This window comes from Canis lupus, chromosome 32, assembly GCF_011100685.1.
Source record: "Canis lupus familiaris isolate Mischka breed German Shepherd chromosome 32, alternate assembly UU_Cfam_GSD_1.0, whole genome shotgun sequence".
NCBI lineage: Eukaryota > Metazoa > Chordata > Mammalia > Carnivora > Canidae > Canis > Canis lupus.
In genome coordinates this window covers 19,310,463-19,335,590 of record NC_049253.1, presented here as the reverse complement: position 1 = coordinate 19,335,590, position 25,128 = coordinate 19,310,463, and the positions used below count along the sequence as shown (strand labels likewise).

At 33.6% G+C, this 25,128-nt stretch overlaps 1 protein-coding gene across 16 annotated transcripts in view; it reads left to right on the top strand.

The window, feature by feature from the left end:
* The window catches only part of RAP1GDS1 (Rap1 GTPase-GDP dissociation stimulator 1), a 159,897-nt gene that overhangs the window by 48,408 nt on the left and 86,361 nt on the right, over positions 1–25,128 (top strand). For 14 of the 16 annotated variants that reach the window (XR_005382801.1, XR_005382800.1, XR_005382802.1 and 11 more), the window contains exons 3-4: positions 14,785–14,907; positions 18,634–18,759. Coding sequence is in view for 6 of the 16 variants with exons in the window: in XM_038582073.1 (XP_038438001.1) it covers positions 14,785–14,907; positions 18,634–18,759 (249 nt within the window). In the remaining 10 variants the exon portion in view is untranslated. Of the gene's footprint in view, positions 1–14,784; positions 14,970–18,633; positions 18,760–25,128 lie in introns of those variants that run through there. The other 2 variants (XM_038582077.1, XM_038582076.1) reach the window with 2 other exon arrangements.

The following is a 25,128-nucleotide window of genomic DNA, read 5'->3' as shown; positions in this document are numbered from 1 at the left end:
GGAGGTGGTATATAGTGGGGGAGTGGGAAGAAGGGGTTAAGGAGACCATCAGTCTTTTGTTTTCTTCAGGCCTTTATCTGTTTGGATAGGACCTAGCCACATTATGGAAAGCAATTTGTTTTACTCTCACTCTGTGTATTTAAATGTTAATCTCATCCAAAAACACCCTTACAGAAACATTCAGAATAATGTTTGAATAAATACTTGGGTACCATGGCCCAGCCAAGTTGACACTTAAAGTAACCATCACAAGTGGAGTATATATCCTATTGAAGTATCAAAATGGATTGTGTGACAATAATAGTTATGTTTTGGGATAACTATTAGTGAGAAATGATGCATTAGTATTAGAACTTTCCACACAAGAATCTATAATTGATTTTACTGGGTTTTCAATGACCTGTTTTTTAATATTCATTGGGATAAATCCCAAAATGAAGCTCCAAGAGGCAGAGTAATGGTTTTTTTTTTAAAACAGATTCAAAGTCTACATTTTAGCACACAATGTTCTGTGAGGTAAGTTCATTTTAGATGCGTGTGATTTTCTCTTCCCATAGTCAAGTATTACACATCTTTTCTATTCATTGTACTAAAGAAGCAAACAATGTTTTCATATGGCTCATAATAACTTAGTTATGGATTGATCATCTTTTCTTTCAGATCTGTGCATGTGGGAGGGATGATATAAAGGCAAGGTAATTTTCTGCAATGATTTCTGAAGGTTTAAAGAACATTTTTGCATATGTTTGCCTTTGAAAACATGTAATCTAAGTCCTGATTAGTTTAATGCAAAGTGAAAACTTTAGTCTCTGCAAGAGCTAGTGATAGGTAATTTTACAGGAAAACTTTCATTTTTGATGTGAGATTTCTTAAAATATAAGGCAGTCTCCTTATAAACTCAACCCTCTTTTCTGTGAGAAGTAATTGCAACTATTACAGCATCAATAAATGTAACCTGGTTGCTCCATCTTTAGTATTCTATAACAGTTTATACATCCCTCTGAACTTAGCATATATTAATTGTGTATGCCTTTTTCATTTATTCAGCTACAAACTCTTTAAGGGCAGGGCAATTCTATTCAAGTAGCATTAATTTGGTACCACCATACATTAGTTGGTACTTTGCCCTGGAGAGCTCAAATAGACAAGTAATAAGATAAATTTTAATACAGATTAATGCATTATGTAGTAGAGCTAATTACTAAGTATTGGGGAAATAGCTGGATTCAAGTATTATAAGAGCCAAAGTGTCACATAGAGACTGACATTTCATCTGGATCCTGATGGATAAATCTGTGTTTTATAGTTGTACACTTCTTCTTCTACCTGCCTTGTCTTTGAATCTTGAATAATACCAACCATCTACTTATTCTGCTTCCCAGTTCTGGTAGCCTTTGGCTGTTGGGGAAAAGAAAAAAAAAAACCACCCAGTTGTGTGGAATGTTTCTATTACAAATTTAGAGTCTCTAGCCTCAGCTAGTAATACTTTCACATATTCCTTTTTTGTAGGATATATTTTTCTCCTTTTCTGCTTAGAATATGCTTAATTGCCCTTCAAAACTCAGCTCAAATGCTACCTTCTTATTAGCATTATTACTGAATTTTCTTTTTAAAAATTTCAGCTTTGTCTTTCATGTAAATGAACTACCAACTTTGTTAGACTGTATCTTCTTTGTCTTTAATTTACAGCTTAAAATATCTCTGTGACTTTGAAAAATGACCTTACCTTTTATATGATTCAATTTTTTCACATGTGAAATAACAGGGATAATATCTTGAGTAACACTAGAGCCCTGCAAGCCCTGCAAAATTTCTGTGATCTTTATGGAGCTGTGATTGCTTCCCATTTATATCTGTTATATATAACTTCACTGTGGTATCAGTCACATTGAATTGTGATAATTTATTCACCTTTCTCTTACTAGACATTTTTCTGAGGATATGATTTGTATCCTGTTTATCTTTTGTTCCCAACATAGTAGGGACTCAAAAATAAATTTTTTGAATGATCTCATCTACTTCCAAGTCTTCAGCTATCAAACAAGTGCCAAGAACTTGAGAAACAATTACAGCATTGTGTGTGAGTATCGGAGGAGAGGTGCGAACTTGATAAGCAGAATCATCATGCTGGATTTTGAAAATATAGTGTCCTTACCCAGGTAATGAGAGGGCCTAAGGATTATGGAAGAACATTCCAAGCAAAAGAAACAACATGCATAAAGTCACAGTGGTAGGAGAAAATGTAGTTCAATAAGAAACAAACATGTTGGGTGCGGCCAGGAAAAAAAAAAGGGGGGGCGGGGGGATACAATGCAAGAGATGATAAATGGAAAAGGGAGTAAGGGTTCAAACTATGAAAGGACTTTTATGCCATGTGTCTTTGTCTCCTTAGGCTTCTATAACAAATTACCACTGACTGGGTGGCAGTGCTAACAGTTCTGAGGGTTGGGAAGTCCAAGTCAAGGCAGTGGCAGATTCAGTGTCTGGTGAGACCTACTTCTGATTCACAGACAACTGTCTTTTTGCTAGAACTCACATGGTAGAAGAAGTGAGGCATCTCTCTGGAGTCTCTTTTGTAAGGTCACAAGTCCAATTCATGGGAACTCTTCCTATGACCTAATATCCCAAAGGCCCCACCTCCTAATAGCATCACACTGGGGTTAGGTTTCAACATATGAATGGCAGGTTGGGGGAGGAGGACACATACATTCCATCTTTAGCACCATGTTAGAGAAATCCGCAAAAGCAAATATAAATCAGATTTGTGTTTTGAAAAGATCATTGTGGTGGCAGATTAAAAGAAGTGTTGGGGGATAACCAAGAATAAGGAGGAGGAAGAGGACAGCTTTTCTTAGAAATAAGAGATAAGGATAGGTAATGTCATAGATAAGCTTAGATGTGAAGGAACAAAATACTTGCACTCTGAATTATCAGGAAAGGTTATCTGTTGACCATGATGGAGAACATGGCATATATAGAGAATAGTAAATGTTTAGAATTGCTGGCTTAGGAAATGTGAAAGGGAAGTGACCAGGGATAAATAAAAGGATTACTGAGCAATGTTGAAGGTACAATTAAAATTGTAAAATGTGAATTTGTGTGATACCAGCTATCATACTTAATAACATTTTAAAATTGGAGAACAGGAAGAAGTATGTGGCTGGATTCATCCAGTGTCCAGGATTGAATGGCAAGGTGAAATAGATGGATAGGGTTTTAGGAAACTGAGATAATACTAGAATTGCTGAAATCATTGATCATTTTGTTCAGAGTAGGTAGGGATGAAATCAGTCATGGAAAGGGCTGATAGATTGGGAAAAGGAGTAGTTGAATGAATAGAGGTTTCAGTGAGATTAAAAAATATTCACAACTAATAAGTAAATAAAATACATGATAAAATAGAAGACTGATCAGAAAGTGATTTCCAAATTTAAGCTTTTAGCTATGGAGCAGCTCTATAATGATGAAGGGGACAGTGCCCTGGGTGTTATGTGTGGTGGATTGTTAAAGAGCAGTAGAGAATTAGGTCATTTATTAAAGTCAGGGAATGTGAGGTCAACTTATTAACTTCATTATATAGATTCAGAGTTGTTCAGAATGATGGCAGGAATTGAGAGGAGAGGAGAGAGAACTCAAGAATAAGATCCAGTGTACTTGATTGAAATAATAGTGATGAGAACAGTGTCACCGGATGGTAGAAGTTGAAAAGATAGAAATTGTTTTTTTTTTAACTTTTTTTTAAATTGTATTTATTTATTCATGAGACAGAGAGAGAGAGAAAGAGAGAGAGGCAGAGACACAGGCAGAGGAAGAAGCAGGCTCCATGCAGGGAGCCCGACGTGGGACTTGATCTTGGGTCTCCAGGATCACACTCCGGGCTGCAGGTGGCGCTAAACTGCTGCGCCACCCGGGCTGCCCTAGAAATTGTTTTTGAGTGAAGCTAGAGGACAAATGGTTTAGAAAATATATTTTTGAGCTAAGAGAATGCCAGCTGGAGCTCCGAGTCCTGAGTCTTGGAGTAGAAGGGGAGGAAAAGAGAGTTGAAGAGTTCTGCTTAAGAGCACTTCAATGGAAGTCTTCAGAGAAGGGTTCCAGCTACAGTGAAGGCAGGAAGGTAGAGTTCTGGGAGTCTGGTGTTTGTATAGGATAGTTAAGGGATCCAAAGGGAACAGTAAAGAAGGGTTCAGATGAGGCTTGAAGAAGTGATGGGAAAGTTTTATTAACCATCTCACAATTATTCTTTTCCCAGTTACTGTGCTCTTTATAGCTTGGGAAATTATCATCCATTTTCTCATTTATGATCTTTTTTCCAACCTCTCTGCTTGGCAGAGTGAATTCTTTGATTGATATTTCCCCTCTTTGCTCTATGAATTAGGCACTGTTAACGACCTCCATCATGCTTTTTTCTCTTACCATTCAGATAGGGCCACCTGTGGTGCCCTGATTTCTCATTTTGCCTTGACCTTTACCACTGTTGGTCTGTAGAATTTTTACAATTTGATATTTGTCTTCAGTATTATGGAGACCTAAGTAGTTACCTCACAATATCTGGTAAATCCAAGACTAATTTGAAAAACTTTCAGCACTCATTTAGTGTGCTACGTATTACCCACCATTCCCTGAAGTCTACAAAGAGCATTTTAAGTTTTTAGAGCACAAATATCTCCAAGTTGGAACCAAGGTCACTTTGTTAGTCTTGCTTTTACTCTCAGGATAATTGGTTATTACGGTGATAGGATTGGGGAAGTATAACTGTGGTAGGGAATAGAGAGTCAGGGCTGTTTTTGAGGATAGGGCTGAGGTAGAAGATCATTTTGAAATATTGTACTTGGAAGAGCGTTCTGATATCTGCAAGATTCTATAATCCAAACTAGTTTCTTTATTCTCTAAGCTATCATGGAACCTTAAGTGGCCACAAAGGTTGTATGTGAGTTGTGTGTGAGAGGAGAGGAAAGTGTATGGTGAGGATCCTAGTGATGATAACAGACCTCATGATACATCCTTTTACTTCCACTCTGTGATATCTACTATATTCTTGAATCCTGATTCTAGCCACTCTGGATAAATGTTTTGCCTAGGCTAGCTTGGTCTCTAATACCGTCCATTCTAGTATGGACTAACAAAGCAATAAAATACAGAAAATGATAGTTTTGTGGGGGAAATGAGGTTCTAAAACAACGGATGATCATCAAATATGAAGATTTGGCAGATTGGATTAGGTGCCTCTGTACATTAAGTACAGAGTGGATTTGAATCAAAATATTATAACTGCTTTTATACTTGTCTGTCTCGCTGAAGATAAACTCTTTGAGGGCAAGGTAAGTATATCTCTTGTTAGCCATTTGCCTAGGACGTGGTAGATACTTAGTATTTAAAGCTAACTCAATGCATGAATCTAGTAGTTAGGAAACCTCACAGATGTTAACAGTGTAACTTACATTATGTGTAATGGTGATATCCTACTCCTTCATTAGCATATGTTTCTTAAGGAAAGAAGTTTCTCAGGAAATGTGGTACATGTTTCCTCACAGCTTTCATTTCATGATGTATGATGTCTGTTGGTTTACTGATAGCTTTTCAATCTCATGTATTTTAAGAGCCATTATTTAGTAACTATGTTATGAGCAGTAATTAAATCCAACATATAACTTATCCCCATTTTTTGGTAGGTTAAGGTGGTCTGAAGTCTGTTTCTCTTTTTAAAGTTTAGTGTTCTTGGGGTTTTTTTGTTACTGCGGTAGACAAAGTATATTGAAAAGTGTTGGAGAAGTTTACTTGATTCTTCTCTTTTCAAAATAATTCAGCGCAATTGTAGTGCTAGGTTTATTTTGAATAGAATTATCAGCATTTTACCAGTTGGTTCTTTGTTCTTATTCTTGATGTCTCTAAACACAAGTAAAATCATTATGGTCTCTCAAAATCTCTCATGACTTATTCTGTAACAATTACTATTTCAACTGACAATCTTGTATGTTATTTTTCTTGAAGTGCTTTGGTTTGTTATTTCTTCCATTCATTTCTCAGGGTAGGACTTCTTTCTTCAGTCTCCCAAACACACACTTTTTAAAATATGGAATTTATTCTATATTTATTCAAAATATATTATAGCCTACTACTCTTGTGTTACAGCATATAACCTCGTCATTCCCCCCTAATAATTAAGAACCTCTACCAAAATTTATATAAGATTAGTGATTATTTATCATTTCAGCATTAAGTCATCTGTTCTGAAGTGTTCTTTAACCTTTGGGAAATTGACCAAATTTGTTCTTGGTTGATAATATCTTCTTTTTTGCTTCCCTATTTTCAAGCCTTAATTAATTAGTTAATTCATTCATTCAATTTTATTTTGAGTATAGTTGACACAGTGTTAGAATAATTTCTGGTTTACAACTTAGGATTTGAGAGGTTTATACCTTATGCTGTGCTCACCCCAAGTGTAGGTACCGTCTGTCTTGTTACATGCTTTTATAGCATCATTGACTACATTTCTTTGCTCTTTAATTCTTGTGACTTACTCATTCTCTACCTGGAACCCTATATCTTGAGCCTCACTTGGCTTTTAAAAAATAGGCAACTAACTTTTAGTTCCTGTTCTCTAAGACTGCACTTAAAAGAAAATATTTAATTTCCTCCCACAACACTTTAAAAACTTTTGTTTTACTTAAGCCAATTTGATTTTACTTGGATTTGTTTTCTCTTTCTAAATAAAGCAATAGTAAATCACTACAGATCTTGATCAGTTCTTTGCTTCTTTTATGCCATGTCTCTACAATTCTTTTTTTTTTTTTTATCTTTACTATTACTTAAGATTCTCCTGGCCCCTGCCCTTTCTCCCTCCTTTTCTCGTAAACACTCCTCCTTTGGGGGAAGCTGTGAAATTTCGGAGAGGTGACCCTCATCTCAACCCCCAGGGTTACAGCGTCTATTCACTAAAATTGCAGGCCTAAACTGATGAATACATGGGATGGCCAATCCATCTGGCCAAGTTAATTAAATCAGATTGGTTCAGTTCATGTGAGCCATGGTACTTTTGGTCTTTATTTTGAAGTGGGGAGGAGAGGTGTAGGGAAAGAAGAGACTTCTGTGTTGCTTTCCTATAAGACATGGAACCAGTACAACCATTTTTCCTCCATGATACAAACTTACCTGATAATGTCAATAAACAGAAGAGGAGAAAGTTGAGGAGAGCTCAGAGAAATGGAGCAGGAGCAGGAAACTACTCATGAAGTTCACTATACTTTCAGATTTTATAATTATGTGAATTGTAAGCTAGTACATTCCTCTATTGTAATGTAATATTGGAATGTACAATAGTATCTGTTACTTGCAATATGTCCTCATATATATAGGTTTAAAATAGATTTTCTGGCTGAGTGAAGTAAGTCAGTCAGAGAAGGACAAACATTATATGTTCTCATTCATTTGGGGAATATAAATAATAGTGAAAGGGAATATAAGGGAAGGGAGAAGAAATGTGTGGGAAATATCAGAAAGGGAGACAGAACGTAAAGACTGCTAACTCTGGGAAACGAACTAGGGGTGGTAGAAGGGGAGGAGGGCGGGCGGGTGGGAGTGAATGGGTGACGGGCACTGGGGGTTATTCTGTATGTTGGTAAATTGAACACCAATAAAAAATAAATTAAAAATAAAATAAAATAAAATAAAATAGATTTTCTGTTTATAAAATAATGCCAGCATATGGTACAGAACTTAAAAATAAAGAAAATGCTTTTATTGTAATTTTTTATTTTACAAAATTTCAATCATGACAGTTTCCTTTTTTAAAAACACTTTTGAGCATATATTCATGATGTTAAATATTTTAAGATATTTCTAATGAATTTAAAATGCTCTATTGGATAGATAGGCCACAATGGTAGTTATCTATTGTTGGACATTTCTTAATTACAACTCAATTTGATACTGTGAGCTGTTAAGCTCCATCTTCTTTGGCCCAGGTTATGGTAATGTCAATTTTTTAAAAAGATTTTATTTATTCATGAGAGACACAGAAAGAGAGAGGCAGAGACATAGGCAGAGGGAGAAGCAGGCTCCATGCAGGCAACCTAATGCAGGACTCGATCCTGGTACTCCAGGATCACGCCCTGAGCGGAAGGCAGATGCGCTTAACTGCTGAGCCACCCAGGCGTCCCAGTAATGTCAATTTTAAGTGACTCCTTACTTTTTTTTCCTTTTCTGTGTACCTTTTTGTTGCTTGTTTTCCTGGAAAAGTAGAATAAATTTTATATCACGCTGACTTGTTCACATTAAGTATTATTTCGTTAAGTGCGTTTCTTGGATCAATCCTTTTTTTTATGATGCTCCAGTAAGAAATGATTGTTTATTTGAGAAACAGTGTATAATCCTATAGGCTTGTAGTAAACATTAATAAAATAAGGATTTTAAAGAATCCTACTGAATCCTACAATGTCAAATCTCTTTTGCTTTCTTTATATTTTCACCTAAGGTACTTGACAGCAGGGTGGAGATGGGTCTTTTACTGAAAATATTCCTTCACTGTGTTTTACTATAACCTCATTGTCTTAATTTGCAGTGAAGAAATCCACATTTGCTATCAGGACCGTATTTTGAGTACTTTAAACTTTTAAGTGAACAATTATGGTTATATACTCACTCTGCTTTTACTATAATCATTAAAACATTTCTTCCTGGTGTTTAGTTTCTCAGTAAATATCTTTCTTTTATTTTTTAACCACAGAACTCTTAATTTTTAGCAACTATTTTATGACCTAGTTAGTGGTAATTTTAAGGAAAGGAGTCAAACTAGTAGATCTCACTGATTATTCTTTCAGTGATTTCCAAACACATAGCTTCTCCCACTCCCACAGCTTTCATTATTCCTGGAATTGAAATGATTGCAAGACTATCAGAATCATTTATTGTAATTTTATAAAATGACTGTCACAACTTACTCTCTTAGTAAGACCTGTTTCTGATGGTGAGTCATTTTATAAATGGGTCTTTGTTCTGCCCTCTTTCTTTTCATGACTGCATACATTTTCTTTCCTGTATCTCATGTTCCTTTTATTTGCCTAAAATCCTTATTGGAGGAAAAAAAGCTTCTCACCAGTGAAAGAAATTCCATTTTTTCCCTACTCTCTACTTCGTATACTTCCATTTTCTTTTAGAAATAATAATTTCTTCTTTGTCAGGCCCTTACTTTAGTCTTCTTATACTCAGCATATTCTTCTTATATGTTTTAAATCTATTTTAAACCTGCTTCACTTTCTCTGTACTTAGTTCCCTTTCTTTCCTTCAGTCACTGCCTCAATTTATTTCAAAATACTATACATCCTTTTTCCACTCATTTGTATTACTTTAGTTCTTACTCCTGTAAATATGTCAGATAAAAATATGTCTCATCAAATAATTTGGTAAATCTAGTCAAAGTATTGTCATCACCACATATCTTTAAATAAATTGTGGTAGGAAGAACACTAGACTTGGAACCAGAGAAACTGGTTTCTTTTTCCTTTTCCAATGTAATCTTATCATGTGGCCTTACTTGTCATATGAAGAAAACTGTCATATAAAGAAAAACTATAATGCTGCCTCATATGACTTTTTTAAAAATGATGAGATTAAAAATAAATAAAATGAGAATACATTTGAAATTACCTTGAAATTTAAAAAGAATACTCAATATGAATTTAAGGTAGTTGTTATATTGGTCAGATATCATTAGAAAGATTGGATGGCTTTTAATCCGCTGTCTCTAAGTGAAGACACAGAGTCTGAGCTGGAATTACCTAAAGTGTGTGTGTGTGTGTTGGGGGGGTGGCATTTCAGATGGGAAATGTGCAGTAAGGAGATATAAAATAAGATTAATTTGGATTATTACAAGTAATTAGTATGGCTAGAGTGTAGGATGTCAGTGAGGGAGCATCAGGAAACAGGTTGGGAAATATGATGGATGTGTTTGTTTCATTAAATGTTATGGTTGATGATTTGAAGATTGAAGATTGAAGTAGAGGAGTGACATGAAATTTACATTTCTAGAAGTTTATGTTGTTATTACTGTAGGTAACAGATGGGGGATGGGAGCTGAAGTTAGGGAGACTCTTGAGGAGGCTATTGGATTTAATTAAAGTCAGAACTGAGAACCTGAAGTAATGTGGATATAGAAAAGCAGATACAAAAGATGCTAGTGAGATAGAATCTATGGAACCTGCACTCTGATTAAATGTGGGTGGTAGAAAGGCATTTACTAAAAGTAACAAGTTTATAATCATTCTAGGGTTTCTGGCTTAGATGGGTTCCCCGCCATTCACTGAGATAGAGACTAGAATGAATTTAAGGGAAAAGGGATAAATTTGGTTTTTGGAGTATTAAATTTTACGTATCTATGGCATATCAAAGTGCAAATTCTTTGTTTTCAGTTGGATAAAAGAAGAGAGGATTTGGAACTTGTCTGTGTGGTAGTATACACACATATGATGAAATGATGCCCTGCATTTGGGTCAAATCACCTAGACACAGGGCCAGGTCTTTTTTTTAAACCATATTCTAAAAATCCACCCTTTGAGAAGTAATACATAGTTCCCTAGGAAAGGAGACACATGGCCCTTTGAGTCATGAGTCATATTCTTGGTCCTTGCAGTCAGTGCGAAATCTGCGTCTTTTCTTCATAGTCTGTCATAAGGATCGCTTGGACATGTAATGTAAAGATACCAGCTCTTTAATTGTTCATATAACTTTAAGTAAAACTTCAAACACTTTTTATTACTCTAAAACAATACTATCTAATCTAAATACATTTTTAATCTAATAGCGTTACAGTAATAGCAGTCATTATTTTTGTTTTTCTAACTTAGAGTTTAAATTGGTTATCAGATGCTTTCCATTAATTTATTCTCGTGTAGTCTATCTGCTGACATCATAAATTCAGCTTGTCTTAGTAATGTACCTGAAAACCTCCTTTTAGTGTTTAATTGTAAAGCCAGTTATTTTAACTTATTTACTTAGCAGCTTTTTTGGGAACTTTAATCTTTCTAGAAGAAATTATTGGTTCCTTCTGATTCCACTTATTCTCTCCTCCTGGGTTATTTATTGTCCTTGATAAGTTATATGAGTACTTCTTTTAACTTCTCCTATATGGCATTGTATGGCATTGACATTGTGGCCTGGCTTCTTGATTTACTCTTCTTTCAAGTTTCTCCGACCCAATTGCCCACTTTTCTCTGTTCTTTCTGTCACTGGCAGTTTCATAACTAAGTTGCCTCCTTGCCATCAAGGTTAGGTGGAGTGTGAACATAGGACTACAGGGACAGAATGAGTGCTTGCAGAACTGCAAGGCCACAGTGATGGATGGCTATGACTCCTGTAGTTGCTCCCACAGACACTACTGTTGAGTAGCAATTGTCCTTCATATATGGCTTCTTCAAAATTCAAGGACTGTCAGCTGCTTATAATTTGTAGGCATACTCAAGCATTTTTATGACTGTACCTAAATGTGAAGGAGGAGAAAGATACTGAATTGATTCCTACAGACCTTTAAAAGGAGTGTAGTTAAAATGTCAATAGTAGTCTGGCTAAAGATAATAAAAAGTCTCCCTGGGTTTTTTTTGTTTTGTTTTGTTTTGTTTCGTTTGTTTGTTTTTTGTTTTTAAGACTCCTGATCACAGTGTGCGATTTGTTTACAAGTAGCCAGTCATTTAGATTGCAAATACTAACCGCTGACTACTTCTTAAAGTTCTTTTAAAATTATTTCAAGAGTACTCAGAGATATCTGAGAATATCTTTTAGTTCACAGATAAATATACATTTTGAGATGCAGTAGAATGCCAGTGCAGGAAGTATGTATGAAATGAAGGCTGCAACTTTATAATTATTTATTGTACAGAGGCATTTTAGTGATATGCAGTATTTGGTTATGTTTTTATGCCAAGGAAAGAAGATAATTCCCAGCTGTTTAATTTGTATTTGAAACTTACACAGAAATCCACATGCTAGGAGGTTAATAGAATTACCATTAGATTTTTCTAAATTGTAAATCAGATTTATATGAAAAAATGAAAAAAATGGATAATGTTTTTCCCTTTTAATTTCTCTGACAGTAGCATTAAAAAAGTACCATTCCAAATTTTTATTTTAGTACAACTATTTTCCCAATTCCTTGGATTGTAACCTGTGGCAGTTCTCATAAGAATGTAAGGGGGTTTTGTTCTCTTTTTCCTCTGTTGCCCCTGGTAGTTGAGCTTTGATGTTAAGTCATTCTTTCAGTTATGGTTAAAATGAGACATGCATGGGTGATTTTCACTTAACTGCTCGCCTCCACACACACACACACAAATGCCTCAGCGTCACATCTAATCGTGATTCATGCCTTATGCCAGACTCTTGCTGTCATCCTAGCATCAGCAGATGGTGGGACAGGACCCCTGGGGCAGTGTGCCCCAGCATTCTGGGGTTGAACATCTTCTGGTAGCAATGGTCAGAAAAGGAAGGGTTTTTATATGGCAATTGAGTTCAGTTATTTTTTGTTTCTTCCAGGGGTAGGGGGATCAATTAATGGAAATTTGGTGTCCAGTTTTCAGGTAGTACCTTAAAAACTTATTTTTTTAGCCAAGAAACAAAAGCAAATGTCACATTGCATTTTATAAATATGCTTGCCTAAAGGATATTCCTGTGTTTAAGTGCCACCATGGGTAGTTTATGTTTGTAATAATCTGAACTATAAGAAACATAGTAAAAAGCTACACACAGAAGGGGAGGTTTCCTCTATTCATGGGTAAGTAAGTTTTCTGTTCTTAAAAAGAAAAATACACACACACATACACACACACCAGTGGATGCCAGGTAACACACATGTTGATTTGTTAGTGTCAAAAAATCTGAAGTTGCTATTTATGCTCTGTGATTAGGATGATAGTAACTTTAGACAAGTTTACTTCATCTTTCTGGGCTCTGTTTCTTCAACTAATAAATAAGGCTGTTTTAAAGAATCTTGAAAATATCTTTTTTATTATACTACATAAATATAAGAAACTAAAATAGTATTAGCTATATGAAAATGTACTAGGCTTATGATAGTAGCAGGAAGTGCATGGGTGGAGTTTCAACATTGGATAATCTTGGTCGTTTGATCTGTAGTACTAATGTCACAGGTGAGCACCCACATATAACCAGTTGCAAATAACCTTTTTTTAAGGTAATAAATCAATGGAAGTATATTTTTCCATATAATTTTCTATTTCTTCAGTCACTTCATAGTTCTAGCTTCTCCTGATGATGTTAAAAGAATATTAAGGTTCTTTAGCTCAGAATCCTGCATAGTCAAGGGTGCATTGAACAGTGGTTTTTAATTTTTTTGACCAGACATATAATTAGAGATGCATTTTACATAGAGTAGTACATGGGCATACACATAGCTCAAACTAAAGTTGCTTTGTTTTACCTTACTATGGGCAAATTTTTTTCCTACTCTTTTATTGTAGCAGATGTTAATTCTGTTTCTCTCTTTAACAAATTACTGGTTCTTGTTCACCAAGCCAGAATTCCTATGGACTGGGACCCACAATTTGAAGAACACTATACTAAGTAATCAGCACTTACTATAAAGAGTCTAGGGGATAGACTCTCAAATTATTAAAAATGATTTTCCTAATTCTCTCTTGATCACATCAGCTCCCATTTACTTAACAAGCAGTCTGCAGAGTTCCCTCTTGTTTTTATGTATATCCAAAGGATGTAAAGGATACAAAGGACTGAATTTAAATTGGATTTAAGTTTAACTGAGCTTTATAACTCTATCTTTAAACACATGCCATTCCTCTTCATTGTTCAGAATCAAATAGTAATTTTAAATTTTATTTCTTTGAGTTTTTCTTTACTTCCATCATCATTCCAGTGTTTTATTGTCTTTTATTAGGTCATTCTTTTAATAGCAGGTACATGAGTGGCTTAATTTCATAGAAAGTATATTTGTATTTTAACAAAGAAGAGAAGAAAAGAAGTAGGGGACTTTTAAATTTCTATATCAACAAATAGAATTCTGAATACTATGGCCTCATTGCTGTTTACTATTTCTCTTCTTCATTAGTGGTCATTTGGATGAATTCTATGAAAAACACAGTAGTCATTAGAACTTTATAGTCTCCTCTGTATGATCCCATATAAAATGACATTAGGTGGGTTTTTTGTTCATTTAATTGCTATTAAAAATTGCTATCGCTGGATGCCTAGGTGGCTCAGTGGTTGAGTGTCTGCCTTCAGCTCAGGGTGTGATCCTGGGACCCTGGGATCATGTCCCTCATCAGGATACCTGAAGGGAGCCTGCCTCTCCCTCTGCCTATTTTTCTGCCCCTTTCTGTGTGTCTCTCATGGATAAATAAATAAAATCTTTTTAAAAATTGCTATAGCATGTAGGAAACCATAGAAATCATATATATAATGATATGCCATTAAGAATTCAGAAGGGAAGTAGAACAAAAGCATTCCTAGTCTGAATAGACCAAGCTGGAACTAACATTAAAACGTAAATATGGTGTGCATATGGCATATTCAGAAATGATTTCTTTATAATTTGACTTTAGATTGACAAAACATTGCATTATAAAGTGGTTTGTGCAAATAAAACCTCAAGATAAAAGCTGCTTGTTGAATTGATGATTATACGTATATTTATATAAATGTATATACTTGAATGTATAGTGAACTAATTTCTGTTATGGATAGTGCAAATTCTTGAAAACTTTATTGTAGATAAAGTTGTCAGTGTTGAAGATTTTCGCTAAAGTTCTTTGTGTGTGTCTCTTTCAGATATGGAAACGAGTGAAAAAATCCAAGGAAGTGGAATACTTCAGCTGTTTGCAAGTCTGTTGATTCCACAGTCTTCCTGCACAGCCAAAGTAGCTAACATCATAGCAGAAGTAGCCAAAAATGGTGAGGTTTTCCTCAAGAGCTTTTCTGCTGGGAACATCTTCAGTTTTACACCTCACTTGTCAGTATGTTTTATTAATTTATGTTTTAATTTTGTAGATTAGACATTGTCCATTTCTTTCTATTTCTTTTTCACTTTTTTCCCCATATAATTGTTGAAAATGACTATAGTTATAGTCATTCTGTTCATACATTTCCATTCCTTCGGAGTAGAATTAAAGGAAAGTGTTGCTAGTTCCTGCCACACCTGTGTCATGTATTACTTTGGTAAGAGGATTCTTGAGCTCACCATAGAGTCATTCATCTTCATTGTCACAGGAGAGCTCACCTTTTGCAGTGTATATGTTGATTTGTTTTATACCCAGGTAAACTTTCTCTCTCTCTCTCTCTCTCTCTCTCTCTCTCTTTTTGTCTGGCCTCTTCTACTAACATTGGTGCTTGACTGCAGCAATGCAGCTGGAATATATGTTCTGTTTTCTGCACCTACCTACGTGGGACATGTTTATTTCTTAAATCTCCATGTAAGAATACTATGGAAAAACAAAAATGTCAGCAAAGCTTAGATTATATAATAGCTAATCCATCTTATTAGAGATGGTTTCTATCCAGGGAGAGATTCTTTGGAAGAGTTGTATTTTAGCAGAAGTATTTGCACATGATTTTAATTTAGTTTGAGAAAGCCACTGACTTCTTAAAGTAGTTTTTAAGCAGAAGGAAAAGCCATACTTAATGTAATATCTTTAATGTGCTTCAATTTTCAAAGTTTGATACTAGTGTTAGGACTTTTAGTAATTTACATATTTTATACTTTAAAGAAGAAAAAGTTAAAAAAATTCTGGCTTCATTTGTGTAATCAGTATGGTAGATGGCATTGTAAAGTACCAGTATGTGGTGTTTTTGATCCAGTAAAACAACTTGCTCATGTGTGTTACCAAAAAAAATTGAAGTGAAATTTTTTTCATTTGTTTAGAGGTTCTCAAAATGTCTTTCAAATTCCAATGAAGTTCTGTATTGGTAAATTTTTTTTGGTCGCTAGATGAAAACTGGCCACCTATTGTTTGTATGTCATGTCTAAGCTACTGTAATTATAGTCACTATGCTGTGCTTTGGATTAAGTTGGTCATAACTGTTGAGATTCCTAGTGGTTTGGGAATATTTAGTGTACTTCAAGAAGATTTGAGCTGCTCTGAATAGACAGTGGTGATTACCTTGAGATGACAAAGAACTCCTGAACAGGTCTAGTTTGAGAATGGACCTCTAGATGGTGTTTATTAACCTAGACCAACAGCTATCTGAATCTTCTTAGATGCAGTATAACTTGAGTTTTAAGATCAGATGGTTCATTTTTAACTTCATGAGAATTACAATGTAGATTTCCAGAAATCAATTTTTTCTTTTTAAGCCTTTTCTCTTAAGAATGAGTCTATATACTAACTATAGCATAGATTCAGAAATTTCAAATAGTAAATTTTTGTGAAATGAATTGCCATTCCTCTCTGATCTTACTTAGTAATACCAGTCTTATAATACTTTGTCATAATTTCATGATAATTCTCCTGCTTTAATTTGCTGCCAGTTATACTCTAATAGATGACAGCTATGTTCTAAAGACATAATAGAATTTTTAGAATTTATACTTCTAATAAGAGGCTTGTTACAGGGATATCACTAACCTCTACTGATTAAAATAAATGGAATACATTTAAATAGTTATTTCTTGCTTAATCACCACATTGTTTTTGTAAGTGATTGGCTGAGAAAGTGAATTAGAATCTTCTTTTAAAAACATCTTCAGAAATGCAACATGACCCAACAAAGTGGTGTTAGAAGCTCAACCTCAGTCATTTTGTAAGAATTAGTTAGTTACTAGTATTATCTTTTTTAACAAAAGACAATCCTAAGTATAAATGAAAAATGTCTATTCATCAAACTACATATAAAATTCACTGGTTCTTATGTATTCATGTCCCATAGTTGTCATCATTTTTCTAAAGAAAAACATAAAAAGCTAAGAGTTAATAATTATAGGGAGGTTATTAGAGAAAATTCAAACTCTGAATATACATTACTATGTAGTCTGACATTAAGATAGACTCTAACAGTGGTTTTATTTGGCTTATAGAGTTAAAAAAAAATTGTGTGTGTTTTTTTAAAGATTTTATTTATTCATGAGAGACAGAGAGAGAGCGAGAGAGAGGCAGAGACACAGACAGAAGGAGTAGCAGGCTCCATGTAGGGAGCTCAACGTGGGACTGGATCCAGGGTCTCCAGGATCACACCCTGGGCTGCCCAAGTTAAAAAAAGTTCTAATAGATCTGGTTCCTGTAGGCAGCTGCAAATGGGGAAAGTGTGTATATGTAAGGGTTTTAATGTTTGATAAGTCAATACATAAAAAGTGGATTTTATAAAAGGAAAAGTTTATTTTATGGTTTTCATCACAGTGCTGTACTTCATGATGATGCTGAATGAGTATGTAATTCAAGTAAGTTTGGGAAGTAAAAGCAAAAAAGGGAATACTGGATTTAGAAAGAAATAGAAATATTCTATTAAGCATTTATTGTTTCATGATAATCAAAGAAAAAAAATACTCCAGTAGAAATTAGCTTTATGTTAATAAATTGGGGTTAATATTGAGATAAAGTATTGCCTAGTCCTTATACCTCAACACTGAAATCCACTCATTATACAAAAAACAAAATTAATTTTATCTTCTATTGACACACATAGAAGTATACAAATATTTAGTGGTTTCTGCCTCCTATTGCATATTGGCTTCCACTGACTTTGTTTTTTTTCACTCACTGTCATTTTGTACGCATCATATTTTCAGCCTTCCCCTGATAGTTCTTCCCTCACTCCCCAGGAACTTTTCAATTTCCTGGAGTTCAAATTACCAAGAGAGGATCTGATTTTTTTTCTTTTTTTTTTTTTTAGTTCATTGCTATTGTCCTGTTTAGCAGATTTTTTGAAGTAGAACATCTGATAGACTGTTGGCCAGCCTGTATATTGTCTGTCCTCAAGTCACAGTCCAACCGGCTATGATTAGGTAACAGGCTCATGTAGTATAAACTAGGGGTGTGTGCAGTGGGAACTCCTTTGGACAAGGATGACTGTCACAACCATTCATTCTGTAGCCTCTGTAATACTTTATATGTTTATTTTAAACATATTCCTTATAAATTCTTGGTGTATTTTTGCATATATCCATCTAAAGTATGTAACTCATGTCTTTAAAACTAGCTAAAGAGGGCTGTACTCCTCAGCTAAAAAGTAAATTGGCTGAAAGGCAGAAGGTTTTAATGATTTTATTTATTTATTTATGACAGACACAGAGAGAGGGGGCAGAGACATAGACAGAGGGAGAAGCAGGATCCCTCCTGGGAGCCCCGTGCAGGACTCAATCCCAGGACCCAGGGATCACAACCCGAGCCGAAGGCAGATGCTTAACCACTGAGCTACCCAGGCATCCCAGACAGAAGGTTTTAGAAGGGAGTTTACTTTAGTTTTTGACAGAGACTGTCAACAAAGAAAAATATAACCTCACTCATTTTGTGTACTTACTACATTAAGTATTTTATAGAGTTATAATGGTACTTTAGAACAGAATGTTCTCTTTAAATGGTAAGCCATCTTAAACATTTTAATAGTAGGTATTTATTTTATTAAGGGACATGATTATGTAAATTGTGAATATTTAGATTGTTAATTACATATGTCTCTTATTTTCAGAATTTATGCGTATTCCATGTGTGGATGCTGGATTGATTTCACCATTGGTGCAGCTGCTAAATAGCAAAGACCAGGAAGTGCTACTTCAAACGGGCAGGGCTCTAGGAAACATATGTTACGATAGCCGTAAGTGTTGAAATATCAATGATACACTTAAAAACTTTTGTTTAAGAATTATGGTTTTGAGGCTAATTTCACTTTTAGTGTTAGCACTGTTGTTTCTAGGCTAAGACACTAACATAGGCCAATATTACTTAGCTCTGCTTCCTTAGCAGAACCATTGGAAATTTGGGCCATAGCATTCTTAACCAAGAAATTAAGGAAATTAATTCTTTTCCTCTGCTTTCACAAATAATACTTTCAGAGGAAAGTAAGTCAATTTCTAAGAAATCGGGGCTTTTAGTTTTAGAAAAAAATGTATTATCTTTTCAGTTAGGTTTTAGTGAAGTTCTGTCTCTGAATGAGAATGCTTATGAACATAGTTTTTTAAAGTGTCTAAGTCTGTCCAAATAAATTTTTAATTACTTGCAATTCAATAAAACCATTCATAAAACCCATCATCTTCTCAAAAGCTAGATTGGTCTACTGCATTTGCATTGACTCCATTTCTATTTGTCATAATGTCACACTGTCATCCTCACCACTTTCTATAATACACTGCTCTGCCAGGTAGAGAGAAAGCAAGAACTTGGGTATGAATATATTACAAAAATTTTACATTTTCTACTTCTCCTCTCCACATTTATATAAATAAAATACAGAAAAATCTTGAGTATATTCAGTGTAATTAGACTTACCCTGGATTTTCCTTAGATTTATATTTTCTAATCCAAAAACACATATTTTAACATTTATCTTTAAAGTCTCCTAGGAATTTAGTTCTATTTATATAACTAGGATAATTTTTACTGTTTATTTTCCCCATTGATTTCATACACAAAAGACATAGTCCTTTTATAATAGGCAGTGCTTCAAAAAATGATTTGTGCATTTAAGCCAGATAGAAAATAAGGTCATGAATATACTTATTTATAATATGAAAGAAAGAAGTAGAAAAAAAGACTGAAAAAAAAAGAGAAAAAGACTGAAAACTACAACTTTCAGTTATAATTTGTAGCATTAATGGTAAGGCTAGCCTCATTTATTCTCCTTTCCTTACTTTTTCTGGAACATTATATATTATGTCTGAGGATGTGGATGTCTTAATATGAATTTTAGTATATAGTTTCTAGTCCCTAATACTGATTATAAATTTATTTACTGTTCTTTCATTCCAATGCCTTTTATCCTAGGATATTAGCTTTATTTATAAAATTCTGGTACTTTATGTTTATAATTTTGCATTTTTATATTTAGGAAATTTTTTAAACATCATAGCTTATTATCATATTATATTAGCTTTCAAGGGTGAAATTATTTTAATCATAATTTTATATGATTAATTTTAACAATATATACTAAAAAAAAAATCTCTGCAGAGTGATAAAGATTGATGGCCTGTATTTGGGGAGCATTGATCATTGCTATTTTTATTCTTATCCTTCTGTGTATATTACTAGAATTTAAGTCTACCACACATATTCTTTAATCCTTGTTCTGTTTAGTTATTCTTAAATTATGCATTGTTTAACCATAGGAAATACCTGTTTTGAGTACTTTTGTCCTGGCGTTTCCCTTAGTTTTGGCACAATAGAAGAAACACAGTGATCTCTTGTCTCATATTGCTGTGATTTTTATGGGCACAGAGTAATTTTATTTCTGGTGTACTCTGAGGACCTTGAAGTTAGGGTAATAAGTGTGTAGTAGTAAGATTATTTTGATGAAACTGAAGTCCATTATCATAGTGTTTATTGCATCTATTTGCTCCATTCTTATGACCTATATAGCGTAAAGTCTGCGGTGTGCTTTAGGCTATGAAGGTAATTTTTTTTGTCTCATTTATTTATAAACATATATAACCACTTCATTTTCATTTAATTCAATTTAAATTATAGTTAAGTGGGAAATTAAGCATAGAAAACACAGGCTATTTTTTATTATTGTAAAACTTATTTAAGGAAAATGAAGTTAGTAGTCTTAAGAACCAATACATATAAGGAGTGATTTATTACCGTAAGTCATGTAGTAAAATGTGTTCATTGTGCCATGCTGTCTTGGGCATATAATTTCCATGAGGCTGTATGCTTTCTTATCCTTTTATTTGAAATTAAATCTCTGTGAACTTACTAGTGATTTTTTCAGACTAATTTTAAGAAAAGTACAGCACTTTTATTTGATTTATAAGAATGATATTTTATATCTGTAAATATGATGCTACGTGGTTGATTTGTGAATTTACTTGAAATGCATTTCTCATTTTATTTTATGACAATTGGGAGTTTGAATGAACCCAGAAATTATATTTCTCTTTTTAAAATTATTCAATAGCTTCTATTTTAATTAATTAACCTTCTTCCTTCTCAAGAATGTAATGGTTCATTTTTAAAAGGAAGATTGAAAACTACACATGACAGCTTTATAAATACAAGGAATCTTTTTCTTATAAATAACATATGTTTTAAATTCACATTTGTGTTTTGCCAAACTTACCTATTAGACTAATTACTTACATTTTATGGATGAACTCCAAATTGAGTTTTTTAATTCAGTATTATTCAGAATGATACTAAGCATACAATAGATAGGAAAACCAATGTATGCAAAAAGCATAAAAGGCATTCACTATTAGAAATAAAAATTTGAGAAATATATGTATATTTTATGGATTTGTATTTTAACCCTTAAAAAGCAAAGCAGTTGCTAGCATATTTCAGTTAAGACAGTTTATTTGAAAGGAGGAGAGCTCCAAGTGTAAAAGGAATTACACTTGCCATAAAATCTATGGAAGTCTTTTGAAAAAAGTAGGTCAGATTTCAGTTTTACCAGCTTTTACAGTACCCATTTTAGGAATTCTTCCCAATGGAAGGAAACTCTTACATAACATCAGGTAGCAGGCTGATACAACTGCTAAATGGGACAGAATGAGGCCTTGTTGCTTAGGAACTTTTTGAATTCTAGTCTCTCTCTTACATATAGAGATGAAAGAATCACTGAGTAAGCACCTTTTTCATTTAAAAAGCTTGGTCTTTTTTCTTTTCTTCCAAAGAGCCACCAAAGGTACTTCAGTTATGGATTTCTCTTTCGAAGTATCCAAACAGACTTCTGATATGAGCAACATTTTAAAAGCTCTTTTGCTTTGAACTTCGCCAAATAACCCTTTTTATAAGAAGTTTGACATCCTTTAAATCAAAGATCAGAGAAAAATTGTTTTCAGTTTAGAAAGGAATCAGCCTAGCTGTGATGGGATACGTTGGGGAATGTAATTTTAAATAAAGGGAAATACTATTAAATTTCAGAATTGCATACCTTCACCCTGTTTCATTCTATGTTTCTCTCAAAGGTGAGATTAAAAAGAATGAGTTCTTTTTTTCCTCCTTATCTGCCCATCTCTGTAGTATTCCCTTCTTTCAGTGATTAGTTTTGTTTATATAGCTGTGTACATTTTAAATTGCTGATGTAGTTAAATGGTCTTTGGTATTAAAGAGTTTCATGTTAAATTCCGATGCTGTATTTATAAATTGTAAGAATAAGTTGATGATTGGAGACTGAGTTCTCTGTTTGCAGATGTTACTACTTGAGTTCAGGAAATAATTGATATTAGATATATTTGTTCAAAGTTATTTAGTAGGGACTAGAAGAAAATAATTAGACAAAATTAAATATTTGTGCCCTTTTATATTGCCAGAAAAGAATAATACACAATACAAATTAATACCTATTAAAATTAAACAAAATGCCTCTTTATAGAAATAAAGTTAGTGCTTATTATGTAATTAGTACTATTACTGGAAAGATACACACTTAGCGAACTTACATAATATGCCATCTTACATGATATAAAGAAAATTGGATTCATACTCACTGATGAATAAATAAATATTCAAAATGAGGTGATAATCAAGCTTGCCAAAGCCAGTATTTATGAAGTGAAATATTGTTTATTTTATTGATTGTAAGTGTAACTGGAAAAGATACCAAATATATGCACAGATCTATATATATATATTAGTGATTATAATATACTACCCTATTTTATGTAAAAAAATGATTCATTGTTCTAGTTGCAAATGCTAAAATATACTTAGCAATAATATGTAATATTTTGTAATATAGGTAGGCTAGATAAGTGTGTATTAATATAATGCAGACATGCCTTGAAATTGCCTAAGTAAGCAAAGTATATTTGCAGCAGTTATATTTAACAGGCAGCTGTTTATATCTGGCATTTAAAATAACTGTTTATTTCAATGGTATTAATTAGGTTAGTATTTAATTATGTTATTAAAGGGTTTTGCAGGTTCATATATTTACCCCACTTTTTTCAGTATTCAGTTTTAGGGTAAAATAGAATTACCAACCAATAAGTTTAAAAATCAGATTCTTCAACTTTTAACAGTTAATCCTTGTATATAAATGGGTTTATTGTCAAAGTATACCACATATATAAGAGTAAAAAACTATATGCTACTGTTACTGTTAGAGATAGTAATTATGGCTATTACCAGATTAAAACACTTCATTAGGGGATCCCAGTGTGGCTCACCGGATTGGCGCCTGCCTTTGGCCCAGGGCGCGATCCTGGGGTCCCGGGATCGACTCCCATGTTGGGCTCCTGGCATGGAGCCTGCTTCTCCCTCTGCCTGTGTCTCTGCCTCTCTCTCTCTCTCTCTCTCTCTCTATCATAAATAAATAATAAATCTTTTTAAAAACTTCATTATAAAGATATCCTGAATATACAGTTATAAATAGATGTTGTTTTGTAATAATATTATAAGCTCTAAAAAAATTTCATGCCATTAAAGACATCTCTACTAATATGCACAAAGGAACACAACTTGTTGACAAAGTACACACTAAATATGTGAATTATATTCAGAATTTAAAAAATAATAATAGTAGTAATCGGAGCCATTTTTAGAGATTAAGCAAATAGTGCATTGCTTATAAGAGGAATATAGTTTATTTTAAAGTTAATTTAATTATAAAAAAATGAGATTTTGCTATGCCCCCCTGGAAGGCAAATACTGCCGATTGATGGGATTTCCAGTTCTACCATTTACTAAGTTGTCATTTAACTTTGTTGAATTTTAGTTTTCTCATTGGTAAAGTGGATTCATTGTGTGGATTAAATCAGGTTTATATATAGGTGTATTATATGAACTATGAACTACTATACAAAGGAAATATGTAGGATTTATATATGATTATTTGTCTTCATTTGAGCTCTATAACAAAATACCATACACTGGGTGGCTTAACCAACCAACATTTGTTTTTCATAGTTCTGGAAACGGAGAAATCCAACCAAGATCAAGGTGCCAGTAGATTTAGTATCCAGTGAGGACACTCTTCCTGGTTTGCACACAGCTTTCTTCTCATTATATCCTCACATGGTAGAGAAGGAAGAAAGAGAAGAAGCAAATTCTCCTGTCTCATATAAAGGCACAAATCCCATTATGATGGTTCTACCTCTATGACCTAGTTACTTCCTACTATCATCAATCACATCAGGGGTTAGGGTATAAACAAATGAATTTTGGAGGGACACAAACATTCAGTCCATACATTATTTCTAAAAGTGTGCTGTGATATGGTACATATACTAGTAGTATACACAAGATATTTAAAATAAGGATTTAAAGACCAGAAGCCTTATAAAGACAGGCAAAGTTAAATCTACTAAGAATCAAGGATAATATATTTACTGTAACGGGCACTAATTTAATTTTAGCTTCTTGGCAGCCAGGGTGAAAAAACTTGTTATTCAAGCATTACTTGTTATGATAAGTAATTTTTATGTTAAGAATAAATACTCTCTTCAATCAAACAAAAACTGTTGAGATATATACTAAAGAGATTTATCATTAGGATATCATTAGTTCCCTAGATGATTGTGTACATATCCCTCTTAAAATATGCAAAGGATACTGGCTGATATTAGTGACAGCATCTTCAACAATGCCTGTATAAAAATAGCCCAAATATTTTCCATATGATTGTTTCTTGTACCAAATCTTCAACACAATCCAAGAAATAATACTGAGCACTTTAAGTTTTAATTGGGCAATGTAGCCCAAATGTATTGTTTTTTAGTAAACTTCAAGCATACAATTTAAAAATTTGAAGAAGCTTTGACTTGAATGTATTTTCTAGTTAATTTTAAACCAAAATACGGTTCTACTTTGTATTCATCTGCTCAATTTCTGTTATATAATAATATATACAAGTTTTATTTTCTAAGATCAAAAAATACGCTTATCTTTTATTTCGAAGCCTCTAATCAATTTTATAAAAATATGATTTGCATGAAAGTGAATATTTTAAAATACCATCTATTGATGGTGGTTACAGGAATTTATACATGTGATAAAATTGGTTGGAACCTTACATGCCCAT